The 20,807-nt window shown below is 47.8% G+C and overlaps 1 protein-coding gene across 1 annotated transcript in view; it reads left to right on the top strand.

Annotated features, from left to right (window-relative positions):
• Positions 1–19,078, top strand: part of SETD1A (SET domain containing 1A, histone lysine methyltransferase) — a 35,562-nt gene extending 16,484 nt beyond the window's left edge. Inside the window, 10 exon segments of the mRNA XM_048517016.1 lie at positions 874–961; positions 1,052–1,185; positions 1,807–1,888; positions 3,599–3,886; positions 4,852–6,294; positions 7,500–7,669; positions 9,603–9,713; positions 10,965–11,084; positions 12,720–12,857; positions 14,008–19,078. Coding sequence (XP_048372973.1) covers positions 874–961; positions 1,052–1,185; positions 1,807–1,888; positions 3,599–3,886; positions 4,852–6,294; positions 7,500–7,669; positions 9,603–9,713; positions 10,965–11,084; positions 12,720–12,857; positions 14,008–14,181 — 2,748 coding nt within the window. The 3' untranslated portion in view covers positions 14,182–19,078.
• The last annotated feature ends 1,729 nt before the right edge of the window (positions 19,079–20,807 follow it).

Genomic DNA, 20,807 nt, shown 5'->3' with positions numbered 1-20,807 from the left:
GAGCGGGGGGGCGGAGGATTTTTCCGCCCCCTACGTGACCAGAATCGGTGCGCCCGGTGTGTTGCGCACCCCCCGCCCCCTGGTGGCTTCACCACTGGTTTGGATGCTGCGGGGTCCACGTTTTGAGGCTACCATTTCATCCAGAGAAATTCCGTGTAACCTGGAGGTTGGCAGCCCTAGCTATGAGCCTGCCTAGTGTGGCTCATTTCCTCATTCACAGCGTTATTATAATTATTAAAGTATTCTACGTTTCTATTATGAATGCTATTCAGCACAGTTTGTATTCCCAGATTTTCTAAGCAGGAGCAGCAGCAAGAAAACCTTGCTGTAAGAATATAAAACGAGCCCTTGGTGTGCATACTGTTTTCAGGAAGCTATTAGATATAGGCCCGCATTCAGAAGTGCGATCTTCCAGCTGAGGCGGGGAGGAGGGGGGTTTCAAGTTATCCTCACTTCCTGTAGATTTGCAGATGAATCATAGAGTTGGAAGAGACCCCAAGGGCCATCCAGTCCAACCCCCTGCCATTCAGGAACTCACAATCAAAGCACTCCTGACATATGTTCATCCAGCCTCTCTTTCAAAACCTCCAAAGGAGACTCCACCACACTCTGAGGTAGTGCATTCCACCGTCAAACAGCCCTTCCTGTCAGGAAGTTTTTCCTGATATTTAGGTGGAATCTCTTTTCCTCCACCTTGAAGAGGTGTCCGCGTCCTAGTCTTTTTAGACCTGGTACAGATGTAGCATGTAGTCCAGGGTCATCCCCCTTAATGGTCAAGACTACTGGTTTCAATATGTCCTTGAAGTAAACTGTTGTCTCTCCCTCTCCAAGTAGCTCCAGTGCCAGGAAGCTCATTGCTTTTTCTGGTTGCAGGTGAAAAGGAAAGAGCCATCCGAAATCTCGGAGGACAGTGAAGTAAAGGAGCCACGCCCGTCTACTCCTGCTGAAGAGGATGAGGAGGGTGAGTTGCTTCATCCCCCGGGCTTGAGTGCGGTTTCTAAATGTCTTTTGACAAACTAACAGGAATATGTTTTTGTTTTCAATGGTGCAGATAAGCAGTCCTCTCAGATACCCAAAGTGTCCAAGAGAGACGAGGAGCGAATTAAGGGCCCAGGAAAAAGGCGGAAGCTCTTCTGCCTGGACAGTGAAGGGGAGGAGGCGTCTGAGGACTCCTCTTCTGAAAAGGTGAGTTATCACATTTTCAATTGTACCTTCCAACATTTAAAAATAGAAGAAGAAGAGTTTGGATTTATACCCCCTCTTTCTCTCCTTTAAGGAGACTCAAAGGGGCTTACAAGTTCCTTTCCCTTCACACACACCCCAAACAACAAACACCCTGTGAGGTGGGTGGGGCTGTTAAAGCTCTGTAGAGCTGCAACTAGCCCAAGGTCACCCAGCTGGCATGCATTGGAGTGCACAGGCTAATCTAGTTCCCCAGATAAGCCTCCACAGCTCGTGGCAGATCAGTTCTCCAGATTAGAGAGCACCTGCTCTTAACCGCTACACTTCTGTTTTAGTGCCAACAGAAATTTGCAGCTGGAATTCTGTATCTATCAGGTTTCCTTTATATTCTGTTCGTAGTCCGCCCTTTGCTCCCAACTGTGCTTCTAAAGCAGCCCGAGGAAAGGAATCCCTTCCGTTAATTGGTGCAGCCCATTGCGTTTAAAATTCATTTTCTTGGGCTAGTTTTCCTGCATACTTCCCGCTATTATGCTATGTGAAAATTCAAGTCCATCAGGCATTTTTTAAAAAATATGCCATGGTTTGTTGAAAGACTGAAAAAAATGTCTATGGATGTGTTCACAGGAGGAGGAAGAGGAAGACCGGCGAAGGAGAGCCGAAGGGCAAGGGGCCAGAGGCCGTCACCGGAAGGCCAAGGAATCGGAAGGTATTTCCCTGTTGGCTGTGCAGTTGATACTGTGCTGTGGTTTTGAGCAGTGCTCATCCATGTTGCCCACCTCACTTGCAAGGAGGTGGGACCAAAAGCATGGCCTCCATAAAGCTCCCAGATTTCAGGCAGGCTTGTGTGGGAGCAAATGGTCCCTTCAGCACCTGGTCCCAGACTGTCCAGGGCTGTTCAGGTCACCATCAACTGCTTATTTTTTATTTATTTTTTATTTATTTATGGGATTTTTATACCGCCCAACCCTTGAAGGGCTCTGGGCGGTGCACAACACAGATACAAAATATACAGACAAAAACCCCATTAAATTAAAATTTAGATTTAAATTTAAAATTTTAAAACACAGCAGTAGATTCAATAAAGATGGCGTCAGCAATAACCCCAATTAAACCCTTCCAAAGAGGGGGAAACAGAACAAGAATAAGTCCCCTAGATGACAGGGGGACTCTAAACCAGAGGCACCTTGATCAGTGGCTGGACACTCCGAAAGCCCGGTGGAACAACTCAGTCTTACAGGCCCTGCGGAATTCACCAAGATCCCGCAGGGCCCGGACAGCTGGAGGAAGAGTGTTCCACCAGGCAGGGGCCAAGGCTGAAAAGGCCCTGGCCCGAGTGGAGGCCAGCCGCATCATTGAGGGGCCAGGAACCACCAGTAAATTGGCCTCTGCTGAACGCTACAAAATTAGGTCAAAAAATATATATTTTATTGATCAGTTTGAATTTCCCATGCCTTTCACCAAGAAGTTTCTTCAGGGAAATCTGTGAGTTTTGCAGTGATTTTCCAAAAGGATCTTTGCCCCATCAACCTCGGCCTTATTTTTTTTATCTCCTGTGACTGGTGCGGTTCTTTTATTTTTTCCTCGTAACCAGCAGCAAGCTGGCAACTAGCATCAGTCTTTGAACACCTGCGATGCGGTCACGGCTTCCTTCAGCAGCCTTCCGACTGTGGTTTGCCCCAGCAAGCTTTTGAATCTTTTTCAAAGGCTGCGCTGTGTGATGTCTGTCACAGCAGTATGACGGTGGATGTTGAGGAGCAGATTTGCTTTACGGTGATAGCCAAGGCTCTCTAAATGTCGCTCATAAACATGTAGGTTGAGCCAATGCACACAAGTCCTCTCTGCACCGTTTGGCCACTTCCTGCGTAATTCTAATTCTCCCTGTCCTTGAAGCCCCTCCTAACCACAGGAAGTCTTGTTCAGGTGATTTTCAGGCCTCAATATTTCATAATGTCCTGGGCCACAGACGTTCCTGCATAACTTTGCAACCATGAGGGCTAGAAACATGCCCCTTCCATATATGAAAGAAGGAGGAGGGGGGGAGGAGGAGGAGGAGCTTGGATTTATATCCCCCCTTTTTCTCCTGTAGGAGATTCAAAGGGGCTTACAAGCTCCTTGCCCTTCCCCCCTCACAACAAACACCCTGTGAGGTGGGTGGGGCTGAGAGAGCTCCGAAAAGCTGTGACTTGCCCAAGGTCACCCAGCTGGCGTTTGTAGGAGTGCACAGGCTAATCTGAATTCCCCAGATAAGCCTCCACAGCTCAAGTGGCAGAGCAGGGAATCAAACCCGGTTCTTCCAGATTAGAGTTCACCTGCGCTTAACCACTGTGCCACCTGCTACACGAATATTCTGTGCCAAAACAGTCGCAGAATCTCGCCGTTTGTTCAGCCCAACGCACGGTTTCTCCTCTTTTCCCAGATGACGCCGACAGCGACGCTTCCTCCAAGTATTCCCTTTACGAAGAGTCCGACGAGGACAGTGACAGCACGTCTGACTCCGAGAGCAGCTCTTCCTCCTCATCTTCCTCGTCGTCGTCCTCCTCCTCCTCATCCGACGAGGAGGAGGAGGCTGAGAGTGGGGAGGAAATGGATGAATCGGCCCCGGGCGGCGGTTCTGCCCAGCCATTGCCGGGCCCAGAAGAGGGGACACAGCAAGCAACTGTTGCCGAACTGGCCAAGAAGAAACCAGAAGTAGCGGGTGTCCAGGGTGAGATGTGTTGCTACTGCCCGTCCTGCAGAGCTGCCAAATGAGCTTTGCCCGGATGGGTGGGGGTGACGGCAACCAGAGAATTAACAGTTGCTAAATTGTAAAGGCATCAGAGTACAGTGGTATTTATGTTAGCTAGCTCCAATAATAAAGTGCTTATTCTAACACATGTTACAAACAGGCATCATCCAGTTGAGGAAATCTTAGTTCACGCGGGCTCTCCCAGAGTTAGAGAGCTAGATTCGAGTTCAGTGCCATCTGAAACTATCTCCCAAAGTAAGGAGTGTTAAGTGGATGGCTGAACTGGAAACCTAAAGGAGTATACGTTTTGCTTCAATCAGTTCTGAACGATCAGTTCTGAAGCAAAGTGCATATTTCTTTGGCTTTTGGGCAGAGGTAATAGTTTGCGTCCTCTTAGAAGAGGCATTTGTTCCTGTATATATCAGGGGTGGCCAATCTATGGTGCTCCAGATGTTCATGGACTACAATTCCCAGTAGCCCCTGCCAGAATGGCAAATTGGGGCTGATGGGAATTGTAGTCCATGAGCATCTGGAGCACCATAGGTTGGCCACCCCTGCTGTATGTGCAAGAAAGGGAATGCCATCAGCAGTTTCCCTCAGTACTTGGGTTGGAAATAATTTTTAAAACCAGATTGGGGCGCTTGGATTGCCTTTAGGGTTTTTAGTAGACAGTAGAATGGCTTGAAGTTTGCAGCCACTGTACCCTAACGGCGCTGATTCAAAAACTACTTAAAAGTGCTATTGAATGAAGTGAAGAGTGCAGTATATATGAACTCAACAGTATAACCACACACAAATAAAAAAGACAGCATAACACGCGAGAATAGCGCAGGCTGACATAATGCAGTAACCCATCTAATGGCTACTAGATGTCGAGTCCTTTTTCATTCCGATATCTACATTGATAACACCCATCTAATAGCCGATCTATCTCACGTTCGCAGGCCGTGGAGTAGAGGAGAGACCTGCTCCTTTGGAGGAGAGCCAGCCAGTCCCAACACCGGAGGAGAAGGATGCCGGAACAGTATCTAGGGCAGAAGAGCGGCCGTCCTCACCTGTCCTCCTCCTGCCTCCGCCCAAGAAGCGCCGGAAAACGGTCTCCTTCTCTACACCCAGTGAGGATGACTCCAGGAAAGGGGCCTTGGAGAAGCTGCCCGAGCTGGCCCCCCCAGCTCTTCCGCCCCCTCCTCCTCCTCTTCCCCCCACAGAGGAAGCACAACTCCCACTAGTGCCTGTGGAACCCACATTACCACCCCAAGTGTCCTTAACCTCAGTCCCCCCACCTCTGGTTCCCGCCTCCCTGCCCCCCACGTCATTCCCCGCCAGGCCGGTAGCTGCTCCTGGCCGGAAGCGGGAGCCCCCCAAAGCCAGCCAAAGAACAATCAGCAACCTGCCCGCTGACCATGCCTCCATGGTGAAATGTTGGTCAGACGAGCTGCAGTCGAGCGGCCGTTCCCGGAACCGCTCTCGTTCTCGGAGCTCGGAACCCCCTCGGCCGCCGCCCCCGCCCCCAGAAGAAGACAAGCTGCGCCTGCGTGAGCGGATGGGCGCCTCCTCGCTGCTCGAGCTGGCCAATCAGCCCAACCTGTCAGTGCTGGCGGACGTGGCTCTCAAGATGCCCGTCGGCGCGGGCAGCGAAGACTCCGAGGCGACGGAAACCTCCGACGAGGCCGAGGAGTCCAAGGCCGCGCTGCCTCCTGCCCTGTCCCTCGAAGTCAGCAACATTCTCTTGGAGCATAACTACGCCATGGCCGTCCGGGTGGCACCGGTGACTGCTCCCCGCAAGCCGGAGGAGGCACCCTCGCTGGGCTCCGCCGACCTGTTGCGGGTGGATTTGTACAGCGAGCCCCTGGGGGAAGTCTTGGAGGCTCCAGAGGTGGTGGTGGCGGACGCCAGCGAGGCCAAAGCTGAACCGGAGGTCGGCGACCTGGTCGCGCTGCCGGTGCCGCCTTCCCTGCCAGCTGAGAAGCCAAAAGCAGCTGTCCCGGAGCAGCAGGCAGCCAAAAAGCCCCACCCCCAGTGGCTGAAGGAGGAGCCCATGAAAGACTTGGGGCCCTTAACTTTCGGACCTGAGGATCTGTTTCCTTCAGAGAGCGAGGAGGAGGAGGAAGACGAGGAGGAAAGCGCCGACAGCAGCGACGAAGGCGAGATTCGCCGGAGGTCCCTCCGCTCCCACTCGCACAAGCACGCCCCGGCTCGGCCCCCTCTGCCGCCTCCCGTCTTCGAGACGCGGAGCGAGTTCGAGCAGATGACCATCCTGTACGACATCTGGAACTCGGGGCTGGATTTGGAGGACATGAAATACCTGCGGCTGACCTACGAGCGCCTGCTGCACGAGGACAACAGCACGGACTGGCTGAACGACACCCACTGGGTCCACCACACCAATATCCTTCCTGGGACGGTCTGCAGCGCTGACTGGCTTGCCCTGTTTTTTATGTTGCTTTGCTTGCCCCCAGAGAATCCTGGGAGTTGTAGTTTGAGATGTTCTGAAGGCTCTGACTGCAATCTTAAGGCTTCTCCCTTCTCCCCACTGCTATTCTCTGACAAGAGGAGAGGAGTATTAGTTGCAGATAAGTCCAGACACTTCCTGTTTTTCTTGTCAATTAATTATGGGCGGACGGGTGGGTGAATGGTGGACTTTAGCCCTGCATTTAAACATTCAGATCTGGCAAGAGCGAGTGCCGTATTCTATGTGCAGAACCCTCGTGTCCAAGTGACTAGATCAGGGGTCTGCAACTGACGGCTCTCTAGATGTTCATGGACTACAATTCCCATCAGCCACAGCCATGGTGACAGGGACTGATGGGGCTTGTAGTCCATGAACATCTGGAGAGACGCAGGTTGCAGACCCCTGGACTAGATGATGTTGTGAAAACTGAATTTCTGACAAGAGTCACCAAAGGGGTGTGAGGCTTCAGGGGCAGCAATGCTCAGTCATAAGTGGGCGGGCATGGTCCTTATCTGTTGCAGCTGCTCACGTCCCAAGGGTTTGACTTTTTATGGTTGGCGGTAGGATTTCACACAACTGGATGTGTAAACAGCCCAGTTCGACCGTGGCTGGGAAAGTGTGAAACCGCTTTCTCTGTGTTCTCCTTACCCCGCATAAATGGTCTAAGTCTAAATGCAGGATGCGTAGAACTGTTTCAGAGGGTAGCCGCATTCGTTTGCGGTTGATGAGCTTGTCCAGTAGCCCCTTAGCGGCCAACAAGATACATACTTTGGAGAATCAGCTCCCTTCTTCAGATACCTGTAAAATAATGTAATCTTTAAAATCACAGGGGCCAATATATTGAATAGCATTTAAAGAGTCTGTTTCTGGAGTTTGTTTGGTTAGTTTTGAGAGCAAGCGGTCTTAGAGTGATGGGGAGGCCCCCGGTATTCCACCCCTTCAGCCAATTTCTTCCCGGAGGCCTGAGTTCCAGTTTTGCTAGGGAAAGGGAGTGTCTCTCCTTGAGTCCGACTTCTCTAACCGGGGGAAAGGTGCATTTTGAGTTACAAGGCTACAAGAATTACATTGGGTCGTGCGCAGTTGCTCGTCTTGCTCTCTCTGTGCTATGTCTTTTTTTTCTCCTTAACCGCTCGCCTCCACTCACCAATATTGCGAACCCCAAGCGGAAGCGGAAATCCTCAGACCTCCGGGAGCACCAAACAGGCTGCGCCCGCAGTGAAGGCTATTACCACATCAGCAAGAAGGAGAAGGACAAATACCTTGACATTTGCCCAGCTACTGTTCAGCAGCTAGAACCTTCTGATATACAGGTAAAGTCCAAAGGGTACCTCTCCCTACCCCAAGCAGCTAAGCAAGCTATTTTGGTAGCACAAGTCGGGTGTGTATACATGCAGTGGCGTAGTGGTTAAGAGGAAGTGTACTCTAATCTGGAGGAATTGGGTTCCCCGCTCTGCCGATTGAGCTGTGGAATTCAGATTAGCCTGTGCACTCCTACACGCGCCAGCTGGGTGACCTTGGGCTACTCACAGTTCTTCTGAGCTCCCTCAGCCCCACCTACCTCACAGGGTGTTTGTTGTGAGGGGGGAAGGGCAAGGAGCTTGTAAGCCCCTTTGAGTCTCCTACAGGAGAGTAGTAACAAGCCTTTATTGGCATAAAATAAACATACAAAATAAGCATATAAAATTTGCCCATTATTGCTCACAGTTATAGACACTGGTACTAAAATATACACATGGTCCTTCTTTAACTATAGGACATTCCTTCAGCTAAGTTGACTCACTTAAGCGTCATCGGATACTAACAGAAGCTAGAAAAATTACTTCTGGCTATATGTGGTCATAATACATAGACATTGACTGGTATTCATCTAGACTTACGTCTATTATCTTTAGCAGAAATTTTGCTACATTCTCGCACACTGTGGGATCCATGTTGTTCAAAAGCATAGGTTAGATTATTATACAGAAATGGGATAAGTGCAGATTGCGACATTCTGATTTTTGCAAACCTTACACAATGAAAGAGGGTATGATCGAGTGTCTCCACCTGACCCATATTGCATGGACATAGCCTCCTCTGTTTATCAATTTGTTGATATCTGCCATAGAGCAGCATAGAAGGCATTAGATTGAATCTGGCCAGTGTTAAGGCTCTTCTTAATTTAGGATTGGTGATCCAATGTAAATAATTGGCCATGTGTCCTTGTTCAATTGGAATAAGCAGGGTCAGGGGGGAACACGTTTTCCTCGCAGCCATTATCATATCCCGATACTCTTGTTCTAATAGCTTAGTTTTCAAGCAGCTATATGCTTCTGATAGGGAAAGAGGGACTAACGACTCTAATGAAAAGCCAAGAGCGTTGATTTTTCCCTCAACTAGTTTCAGCCACCTAGAATTTGCATAGTCGGAAAGCATGAGGTGTAGCAAACTGGAGTGATCCTGCAAATAGTGGATACGTAGCCAGTATCTGACAGTTCTCAGCCAGGCCATTGTGGCATCCTACAGGAGAGAAAGCGGGGATATACATCCAAACTCTTCTTCTTCTTCAAATAGGAGGGAGAGATAGCAGAATTTTGACCCCAGGTGGTTTTTGGGACATAAATGCACATGCGCAATTTGAGATGCTTTTACAGACAACGCTCAGAGCCTGTTTAATGCTGGTCACATAATGTGCACTTGACAGAATTGTTTCTTAAATAAAATGCATGTTCGGTCAAGGCGATCCTACCATTCAGATTCATAGGTGCGAGAAATACTTGTTTCCACTTGTAAAAATGCTCTTTGCAGTAGCCGTGTGGGCTGACCATGCTACTGACTGCCTCACTGAAGCTGGGTAAACCTATTGCTGGAATTTTGAGGTTCCCTCTTTTTAAATACGGGCACCAGGCAATGCTGATCACTTCTGTTTCCTATTGAGGGCTAGTGTAGTGGTTAAGAGTGGTGGACTCTTCTCTGGAGAGCTGGGTTTGCTTCCCCACTCCTCCACATGAGCGGTGGACTCTAATCTGGAGAACTGGATTCTATTCCCCACTCCTCCACGTGAAGCCCGCTGGGTGACCTTGGACCAGTCTCAGTTCTCTCGCCCGACCTACCTCACAAGGTTCCTGTTGAAGTGGGGGAAGGGAAGGCAATTGGAAGCTACTTTGAGACTCTTTACGGTAGGAAAAAAAGCAGAGTATAAAAACCAACTCTTCTTCTTCTCCCCTTCCATCCATTTTTAACCAGCCCCTCCCTCCTTCCCAGGGCACCAACCGCATCCTGTCGGAGCGGCGATCCGAGCAACGGCGTCTGCTGAGCGCCATCGGCTCTTCCGCCATCCTCGATAGTGACCTTCTCAAGCTGAATCAATTAAAGGTAGCACACGAGCCCTTTAAAGACGACGAAACGGACGGAGCAGAGGATGCTCACTCTGTCCTTGGGGAAGAAGCCTGCGATCCCCTGGGCAAGATAGGCGCCGTCTCAGTCGGCCCTGCCACATTTGTGTGGCTAAGGGTCCGTAGAATTGGAGTTGTCCTGAGGGCTGCTCGCACAAGACCGCTTTCTCCGTAGCAGTCTGTCACTTTAAGGGATTAGAACTCTGCCATCTGGACTGAAGAGGGGCTTGGGTTAGGTGGGAGATGGGGAGGGGGGCTAGAATAGCTTAGAGATATCAGAGGGATGGGGCTTATCGAGAGTGGAGAGTCCCAGCCTCATTAACTGCCGCCACCTGTGGGTTTGTACATCAGACTCCCATGTTTCCAAAAAGAGCCCCAGAATGATTAGATCAGGTGTGTCCAACTTTGGCCCTCCACATGTTCATGGACTACAAATCCCATCAGCTCCTGCCCCTCCAGATGTTCATGTACTACAATTCCCGTCAGCTCCTGCCCCTCCAGATGTTCATGTACTACAATTCCCATCGACTCCTAGCCCTCCAGATGTTCATGGACTACAATTCCCATCAGTTCCTGGCTGATGGGAATTGTACTCCATGAACACCTGGAGGGCCAGAGTTGGACACCCCTGATGTAGGTGGTGCCTTTCATTGTTAACGAAGGAGCAGACTTTGATTTATTTATTTATTTATTTTATTAGGCTTTTATACCGCCCCATCCCCGGAGGGCTCTGCTTCATAGGCCACCCTGACCCGTAACGGGGAATTCCTGGTGCGTTAGCAAATGGCGCCAAAAATCTGTGTGAGGATGGAAGAAAAAGAGGAAGGAAGGGGAAAGGGGCAGAGAAGGGATCAGGGAAGGCAGCTCTGTTGGGAAAAGGGGTTGCTGCCCTCAACCATAGGCCTGTCAGAATTGGCCCCATCTCACAGGCCCTGTGGAACTGTGACAAGTCCTGCAGGGCCCTGGTCTCATTTGACCTTTTGTGTTGGTCAGAATCTTCCGGCGGGAAGTTGTCACGTTGGATGTCTTTCAGACTTTCTCTGAAACTAAGCACTAGTAACGCATGGACTCCACAAAAAGTTAACCGAGACTTGTAGGAATTTTGACCTTGTGGGTGCAGGCAACCTCAGCGCATGTGAAAGATGCGCAGTGTGCCTCAAGTGGAAACTGCAGATCTTTCTCCTTCCCCACACCCTTGCTCTTGCTTTGATCACCCCCTTGTTTCCCATAGTTCCGCAAGAAAAAACTGCGGTTTGGCCGGAGTCGAATTCACGAGTGGGGCCTCTTTGCCATGGAGCCAATAGCTGCTGACGAGATGGTCATCGAGTACGTGGGGCAGAATATCCGACAGGTGAGCAATGGCTGAAATAAGGCGCTGCATGCGTGCTGGCTCGGCCACTCGTTCAGGAGTGCCACGATCATAGGAATGACTCCTTCGCTGTGGTTCAAGAGCTGTCCCTGGCTTGCTTGCAGTATTTGCTTTCAGAACAACAGTTATTGACTGACTTCTTTTATCATAAACTGCCTTTCTTACTGAGCGCTCAAAGCAGATTACACAATCGAAAGCTCTTAAGGACACCCTATTACCATTAAAACCAAAGGAAAATTAGTAGAACAAACAGGGCAGTGAAACCAGATATCCCAGTTAAAAATACCACATGCACCAAATAGTATAGAACATATAATGAAACAGTGCCATTGAACTGCCTAAAACTTCACAGGCATTAATACTCCCTTATTCCCTTTATAAAATTTAGATTGTTGGAAGACCCATAATACTTTCCCCATAGTCCCTGAAAGCAATGGGGTTGATTTGTTTCTCTTTACAGCTTTGTCATCTGCTGACTGAATATCGGCCAGTCCCCTCCCGGGGGGTTAATGCCGGACATCATCTACTTATTTTAATTGTGGAAGATCACTGCTGCTAGTGTTTTAATGTTTAATTTATTTATTGTTTTAATTGAAACCATTTGATGTATTTAAATGTTGATTGTTTTGTGAACCGCTCTGAGCCCTTCGGGGGTAGGGCGGTCTATTAAATTAAATAAATAATAATAATATTTTTTTTAAAGGCTTTGGAGCATAGGTGTCAAACTTGCGACCCTCCAAATGTTATGGACTACAGTTCCCATCATCATGCTGGCAGGGGATGATGGGAACTGTAGTCCATAACATCTGGTGGGCCGCGAGTGACACCTGTGCTTTGGAGTGTCTTTGGAGTAGAGTTTGTATACTCTGAAGCACATGCAGCCACTTAACACTAGAGGGCGGTGTGGAAATGGCCTAGAGCTGACAAGCCTTTTGAACATCATCTTGGGAGGCCTCAGTTATTCCCGGGAAAATAAATCCCAGCTTTTTTTTTTTTTAAGTCCCTGGAGAAGGCAGGTCACTTCCTCTAAACGACGGTCTTTCGCCCCTGCTCTAATCCATCTTCCTGTGTGAGCCTGCTTGGAAGGTCCTCGTGACAATATCCTCGGCTCGTGAAGAGCTGTAACTGGCCGCAACGGCCTTCTCTGTTGTGGTGCCTGGAATCCGAAATGCTCTCCACACTTAATGTTTTGCTGGTGCCAAGCCTGGTTTTCCCATCCCCCCCTCCCATTTATTAGCTCTATATGCTGCCGTTCTCCTCGCAGCCTCTGGTGTGGCTTCCAACAGTTTTATAAATACAATTCTAAAGGTTGAAATGTGTCTAGCCTGGGTGGGTGCTGCAGCTGGGGTGGTGGCAAAAGTCAGCAGGCTCTTAATCTGGAGAACCAGGTTTGATTCCCCACTCCTCTATACGAAGCTTGCTGGGTGACCTTGGGCTAGTTACAGTTCTCTCAGAACTCTCTCCGCCCCACTCCACAAGGTGTCTATTGTGGAGAGGGAAAGGGAAGAAGATTGTAAGTTGCTTTAAGACTCCTTAAAGGTAGAGAAAAGTGGGGTGTAAGAACTGACCCTCCTCCTCCTTCCTGACCGCCACGGCCTTCTTCATTCCCCTTTGTAGATGGTGGCCGACATGCGTGAGAAGCGATACGCCCAGGAGGGCATTGGGAGCAGCTACCTCTTCCGCGTGGACCACGACACAATCATCGACGCCACCAAGTGTGGCAACCTGGCCCGCTTCATCAATCACTGTTGCACGGTGAGTAGGATGGGTAGGACAAAGGAGCAGATTCCCTGTTGTCGTCTGGCTCTTCACTAATAGCCTTTCCTGTGCTGCTCTCATCAAGAGCACTTACACGGTGTTGCCAAGGAACACGGCACTTTAGAGTAACATGCCAAACAGTCTGTGGGGGGGACCCCAAGTCCCGGCTCCAAGGAATGTGCAACCTGACACGTCATACTTAGGTAAGCTTTGCAGTGGCCCAGACTCCTCCCTAAATTGCATAATGCTATAAGTGACCAGGGAGAGCAAAGAGAAGTCCAAACAATGAGAAGCGTTGCACATCTAAACATTCATCAGTATCTTAAGACGGCCTCCACACCCAGAGGCAGTAAATCTCTGAATGTCAATACTATGAGATACCAGGCATAGCTTTGGCCTCTCTGCCCTGTTTGTTGGTCCTCCACTGCAGCTCGTTGGCTGCTGTCAGGATCCTAGACTAGGTGGTCTGATCCAGCAGGGCTCTTTTTACACTCTTAATGCCTGGTTCACAGTCTGCCAATCCTTCCTGTTGCCTCATCTTAGAATCATAGAGTTGGAAGAGACCCCAAGGGCCATCAAGTCCAACCCCCTGCCATGCAGGTACACACAATCAAAGCACTCCTGACCGGTGGCCATCCAGCCTCTGTTGAAAAGCCTCCAAAGAAGGAGACTCCACCACACTCCGAGGTAGTGCAGTCCACCATCGAACAGCCCTTACTGTCAGGAAGTTTTCCCTGATGTTTAGGTGGAGTCTCTTTCCCTTCACCTTGAACCCATGACTCCCGAACCTAGTCTCTGGAGCAGCAGAAAACAAGCTTGCTCTCTCACCTACGTGAATTCCCTTCAGATATCTAAACATGGCTATCATGTCACCTCTTCACCTTCTCTTCACCAGACTAAACATCCCCAGCTCCCTAAGTTTCTTGGCTATCAGCATCCTTTAACTTCACACACAATGTTTTTTTGGTACCCCTGGCCTTTGCCAGGCACACCGAGTGTCCACGAACTGGAACCTCCTCGGTTCTCCCATCTTTCGGTGAAATCTGAAATTATGTTCAATACAGGTAATTCACATCGCGCCGATTTCAGCATTAAGCACCACGGCCAGCTCACCTGCGTGCCTTTTTTTTCGTTTTCTCTTCCTCAGCCCAACTGCTATGCCAAAGTCATCACCATAGAGTCCCAGAAGAAGATTGTCATTTACTCCAAACAGGCCATCAGCGTCAACGAGGAAATCACTTATGACTATAAGTTCCCTATCGAGGAAAACAAGATTCCCTGCCTTTGTGGCACCGAGAATTGCCGGGGCACCCTGAACTGAGACGTACTCCCTCCATTCATATTTATTTTGTCTGTGTCCCCTCCCCCTCTCTGTTTGCACCCTTCACTTGCTTCCGCTGGAAAAAACTCGTTGCCACAAGATCCCTCCAGACACCTTTTAGTTTCCAGCGAATGAGAGAACATCTCTGTCATCAGGTTCTGATCCATAAGAGTTTCCCTTTTCTTCCCCCCCCCTCCCGACCCCCCCGCTAATCTGTCCCTGACAGCTGGCAGTTCTCTTGGTTTGTTTAGATTCATGGTCCCAGCTCCCGATTTCTCCCTGGGAAAATAAATTAGGCTTATTGTGAGAGAGTGTTTACCCGTAGATTTTGACTCCAGCAAAAGTCAATGGGCTACGAACACCCTTCCCAACTTCTTCCCAGCTTGTTAAGGCCCAAGAAGTACTTGTGGCTAATTTTACAATACCTTCTGGCCCTGCTCACGGACTCAGAGAACCACGACAGTGTAGTTTGAAGACTATTTAAAACCTTTCCCTGCAAAATGTTCCTTTTGGGTTATACTTATCCAGCATATAGACTTCAGTCGCAGAACTTCAAAACCGGCTAGGTTTGGATAAGATCCCCCAATTAAAGAGATTTCCCAATCTCTGAGGATGGGTGATGTTTGCTGCCCCCCAAAGGCCAGACGTAGGAACTGGCCCAGCATCTGGAAACGTTCAGAGAATTTTTGGAAGTGAAGGTGTGTAAATATGAGGGCGCTCCGGCTCCTGTCCCTTCTCCCAAAGAACTCCGCTCTGGACTTAACGTCATTACCGGCTTCCAATTCACAAAAGGCTTTAGATGCTCCACGCCCTATAGTTGCTCCTCCCATTTCCTCCTTGAACTGGAAGAAGTGGTGGGCAAATGGCTGCTGAGCCTCCAGCACTGTCTCTCTTCAGGAAGCTCTGGGTCACTAGCCTTTTGCACAAGGAGGCCATGTGTGCTACCAAGGACAGAACGCTCCCTTGCTTTGAGGACATCTATCATAATGAAAGTACCGTCCCATTAACCTTTCCTAGCACTTGTGGCCACAGAGAGGCCTTCAAAACCAGTGGGTCGTGCCGTTCACGTCGCCGTATCCCTTTTCCGTTCCCACGACTGACCTTCTAGCATCTAGCAAAGGGGCATAAAAAAAGACTAACCAAAATAACGACGGGGAGGGGGTTAGAGTGTTCTTTTCTTTATACGAGCTGCGATTTCGACCAAGTTGAGTTGCAGCATAAGCTACGACCTTCCCCCCGCCCTACCGTAATAATTTTTCTTTAGGAGAAGAAAGTTGTGTATATATCTATTCCAGATGGATTGGCTGTTTCTTGTAGAAACACACGAGTTTATTGGGATGTAAATATTTTTTTTTCCTGTTTCCCTCCTCATACTAAAAAAGAAACGAGAGCTTGTAAATAATGTTGCAAATGTATTTCCTTCTCCTGTTTTTTATTCCCCACTCACACCCTGCCGCCTTTTTAAAAAATGCAAAAAATGCAAAGTGGGTTTGTTTGTTTTTCCTGGGGAAAAGAAGTATAAAATCTTCAGGATGGTGGATCAGAAGCCGAAAAGGTGTATTTCTAAATGGAAGTCAGATTTGAAAGATGAAGCGCTTTGGAAGTGGACATACGGAACATTTTAATAGGAGAGTGGGTGGGGTTTTTTGCAGTATTCTTAATTTCTGTCTTTTTTTAAAAAAACCAGTTTATTGGAGCCTCTGGTATGGTCTGCATTGTAACCATTTTGCACGCTATGCTCTCATTTGGTCTATCAGGAGCAGTTTGAAGACCGGCAGTATAATTCTGTTCCTTCTTGCATTACAATCTTTGGATGTGACGCCACCCAGATAATCGTATCTTCCTCTCAGACGTGCATTTTCCTCAAGCACTTTGGGGGGGGGCGGGAGTTTCAGAGGTCGCAGGCTGGAAACCACTTCAAAGGGGCTTTCCATTCTAAAATGGCAGAGTCTTGGTGTTTCCCTTGCAAACTCTGGCCAGTTTTGAGAGAGGTCACTTTCCAAGGAATGGACGTTTTTGTCGCTGACCACAAAAGACTATTTCGCAAGGCCTGAAAATATTGGGGGAGCAGCCAGATATCACAGTCCCTGTCCAAGAAGTGAAGCACTTGCTGCTTCCTAAAAATCTTACTATAAGCTTCAGTCTGTCATCTACTGCCAACTTATTTTCAAGTCTGTGCCACGTTCCCTCTCGCCGCTTGCAGGCTTCCTCCACTTCCTTGCTGTATACAAAACATCTTAGCGTCTCTGATATTGGACCGGGTGAGTCCCCCGAGGAAGGAAAATAGGAAGTCAGTGGAAAGAGGGATTTGTTTGCGTGCCGTGACATTGCTGTGGAAAAACTGAGCCAAAAGGCTTGTCGACCCTGGTTTCCTTCCCTTTCCCATCTTGTTTTGTTTCCATCTCGCCTGTCGAGGTTCATACCGTTGCGTGACAAAGTTGAAGTTGCCATCCTTTTTAAACACTCATCTGCCGGTTTCCCCTTTTCTTTCTGTCTGAACCTGCCTTCTTCTGTTCTGTCGCGTTTGAAATGGTCATCTTGTTTCTTTAACATCTGTAAAGAAATATCCCAAACAACAGGTGCTGGTGGATTATTGATGAAAGAAACAAAAAGCAGGTTTGGGTTTTTGTGAGAGACAATGGCAGTCTTTACGTCATTTGTCCAATTTCATTCTTCCTGGGACACAGTCACCTGTATGGAAGAGAAACGTATCACCCGTGATTAAATAAGTGAAAGGAAATAGGTGCGGTTCACCCTTCTGGGCTGTCTCTTTTGCATCCCTCGTGGAAGCAGAGAAGAATTAATTAGTTGACCTTTATAGTGCTTCCCCAAATTGAATCATGGCCGCAGTGAAAACTTGAATCGTCTCTCTCCTTCCAATTTCTAAACTTCTTTTTAATAAACTTTTTTTTCCTGTTTCTGTAGATGTTCTCAGTGATTCAAATTCCTGGATTCCTCCTCACAAACAAAACTCCTTGAATTCTTTTTCAAAATAAACTCTCTTCCCCTTATTTTGAAGTAAGTTCTGCTCATAGTGAAAAGCACTCATTCCTCTTACCAAATCGGGCAGTAAGTGCTGGTTGCAAATGTCTTATTCATCTTCCTCAAGGAGTATTTCCTTTAAACGTTCCCCTGCTTCTCTTGCAAGACTGTTTGATTTGACAGCTCTAGTTCCTTTATCAGTCTCCTCTCAAAGCTTCTGAAATTAGAAGCTTCTAGATCCCCAGGCGGAGTGGAGTCTGACATCTGCTTTCTAACCTCAACAAACCCATTTTACATCTCTTCCATCAAGCCACAACGTGCCACGGTTTTTAGACTTCTGAAGAGTTCTGGTCGACAGGTTTAAACTGAAAGCATTCGGATAATCTTGAGTACATCCTTAAATCCAATATAAGATTTCTTTTTCGCGTGATACATGTTTGTGTGGTGGGAGGAAAGGGATTAAACGAATTCTCTTGAGTTGTGTTTGGGACTGGAATTTTGGAAAAAGTTGCCCAGATCTCAACAAAAACCACGTGGACTTTTCTAGCTTCTGTCTTTAACAGGTTTATTGATTTGTTATGCTAAAGTCGCATTTTATGGGAGGGGGGAGGCAAGATTTGGCTTCATTTATAGCTTCCTCTTTTTGTTGTAGACGTTTGGATATGAATCCAACATCCAAAAGGTTCAGGGCGTGTGGGGATAGTGTTCTGTATGAATGAACCGTGACTAGCCATAGATTTTGTACTGTCTTCAGAATCCATTCATTAGACTTTATATTTTATTTTCCAATTCATTAGGCTTTATATTTTATTATACATTAGGCTTTATATTTCATTGTCCAAGCGGTAAATTCTCTTGCATTCTTAATTCTTGCAGGAAAGATTCTTGGTCCTACCCACTGGCTTTCCCCTCACTCTGTATACAAGAATGGGTTCCTCCAGGTAGCAAGCAAAACAGCTTTCTGGTTTATTAGGGGTTGCTCCAACTCCTTCATTGGCTGTGCCCTAGATCTTTTTGAGATCCACTGGGCCCTAGATCCTTTTGAGCGTTCTCTATCCCCAGCTTTTAAATACTTGTACAGTATAAAATAAAGAGTTGACGTTTCCATTTTATTTACCCTCGATTCGTTTTGAAACGTGTTAAGTGTTGATTGCCCTTGACGATTTCCCCACTTATTGAGGCTAGCAACGGGAGCAGCTCCAACCCCATCCACCTACCGACAGTGCGGTCCTGTCACCCCTGCAGGCTATCATGTCAGCAGCCCACCTCTGCCGGGCACTTCCTGGCAAAACAGGAAGTGAGGTGTTTTGTTTTAAAGAAGGAAGCAGAGATCAGAAAAACCTGAAAATGTTATCCCGAATGCTTGAACGTCGTTGGGCGCCCAACTTTTTTTTTCTTCATCTTTCAAAGCTGACTGCCATCTTCTACTTCGTAGAGCTGAAGGGTTCAAAAGTTATCCACCTTCCCCACCTCTTTCCTTGATTTGCATTTACCGATGTAGATATGTTTGTAAAATATAATAAGATACACACAAAAAATAAACAAATCTCTCTAGGGGGGGGGGGGAGGGTTATGCTTTTTAACCCTCCTTAACAGCCGTTTGCTGAGACTTTTGTGTTTAGCCCAGAGGGTAGAAACGCGCACATTTGGTGGAACAATTCTTTTTTTTCTTGTGGCTTTGTTCCCCCTTCCTTCCCCGCCTGCCCAACAGATGGGTCTCTTTAAGCTCGCCTACCTACTCTTCTGTCTGTCTGTATAAATATTATATATATATAAATATATATATAAATATAAATATATTTTCATTTGATCTTATCGGCTTCCTACCTGTAAATATGTTAATAATTTGTGAATTCATTACTTGGTGCCAGATAGCACATTTTTATAAAAGTCATTAAACTTTTATTGTACAAAATGAAGGATTTCGGAGTCTTTGTTCTTGCTGCTCTGGGCTGAGCTGGCCCGCTGCCCCAAAACCCACGGGATTTTGAGGAGGGGCCACAGCTCGCGTGCTCCAAATCAGGGATGTCGAAATGGGCTGGAGCCCACACGTTCTCCCCACCCTTGCCTGGTGCCGTACATTCAAGTTTTGGGCCAGGATTTGTTTTAACCGAGATGAACTGGACTATACATCCCAGGGACGCTCCATCCTCCATACAACTCAGTGGTGGGTTAAAATCGAAGCCAGACTCAATGAGTTGGGCATTTCCTTGGAGGACCTGCTGATGTTAACAGAGCAGGAGGTCTATGGGGCTATCAAGAAGAGACTTTTTGATAGAGAGTTTCAACAGATGTTCGAGGAAGCTAATAAAACCTGTTCCCCAATCTCTCTGGGAATACCTGTGGATAGATTAATTGTAGCCCGGTACCTTTATCTCCTGGTTGAGGCTCGGTGGTGTAGAGCAATCACCTTAGCTAGGTGTAATGCCCTGCCTTCCTCCTTTAGCCTTGGACGCCACCTTGGAATTCCACATAAAGAAAGGAAATGCCAGTGTGGCATGGGTTCTGTGAACACAGTATCTCATATGCTATTGGATTGTCCTTTTTATGAGATAGGTAGGAAGAAGCACATAATCCCCTTCCTGCATGGAAGTGAAGGCATTACAGATAAACAGAAGGGTTATATATCTTTCCAACAGGCAATACAATGAGACTGTTTGGAGAAATGGTGGCTAGAATTTTACTAAAATGGTGTTATTTTAACTCGTCAGAAGTTGTAAAGGCTGTTATTATCTTGCAATGTTAATGTTAAACTATTTATATGCCATTAAAGGTATTCGAAATCAAATCGATTTATACCCTACCTTTCTCCCTGTAAGGAGACTCAAGGTGGCTGACAAGCTCCTTTCTCTTCCTTTCCCCAAAACAAGACACCTTGTGAAATAGGTGGGGCTGAGGGAGCTCTGAAAAACTGACTAGCCCAGTGGTTCTCAACCTGGGGGTCGGGACCCCTTTGGGGGTCGAACGACCCTTTCACAGGGGTCGCCTAAGACCATCAGAAACCAGTCTTTTGATATTTTATATGTACCAATTTTATGGTCGGGGGTCACCACCACGTGAAGAACTGTATTAAAGGGTCGCAGCATTAGGAAGGTTGAGAACCACTGGACTAGCCCAAGGTCACCCAGCAGGCTTCATGTGCAGGAACAGGGAAACAAATCCAGTTCACCGGATAAGAGGCCTCTGCTCATATGGAGGAGAGGGAATCAAACCCGGTCTTCCAGATTCTTTTCATTGACAATCGTTTCAAAATCTGGAGGAAAACTAGTTGATTCCCAGCTCTGGAGGAAAACTAGTTGATTCCCAGCTCTGAGGGCAATCTGTTGGAGGGATGCTTTACACCAGCTGACTTGTTCTCTTCCAGGCTGCAAACATAGGATTTTCTTCCCAGCATGTACATAATGTCTTTCTTTTGTTCTACTCTTGTTCCTGGTCCAACGGGAGTTTGAAGCAACGTTTCCCAAACATATATGTGAATTCACCATATACACCACGCAGGCCAAAGTTCCCCTGTTCAAAAACGTTAGAAAAAGAATGACAGGGAATCTAACGAAAGAGGCCCTTCTTAACTACTGGGGTCCAGGAAGCAATTTAATCTTTCTGCTTTGACTGCTGCCTGCCTTAGTCTGATCAGAGACAGACAG

The sequence above is a fragment of the Sphaerodactylus townsendi genome, linkage group LG15 (genome assembly GCF_021028975.2).
Source record: "Sphaerodactylus townsendi isolate TG3544 linkage group LG15, MPM_Stown_v2.3, whole genome shotgun sequence".
NCBI lineage: Eukaryota > Metazoa > Chordata > Lepidosauria > Squamata > Sphaerodactylidae > Sphaerodactylus > Sphaerodactylus townsendi.
Note: the sequence above shows the minus strand (reverse complement) of the source record. Positions and strands in the feature narration are given on the sequence as shown.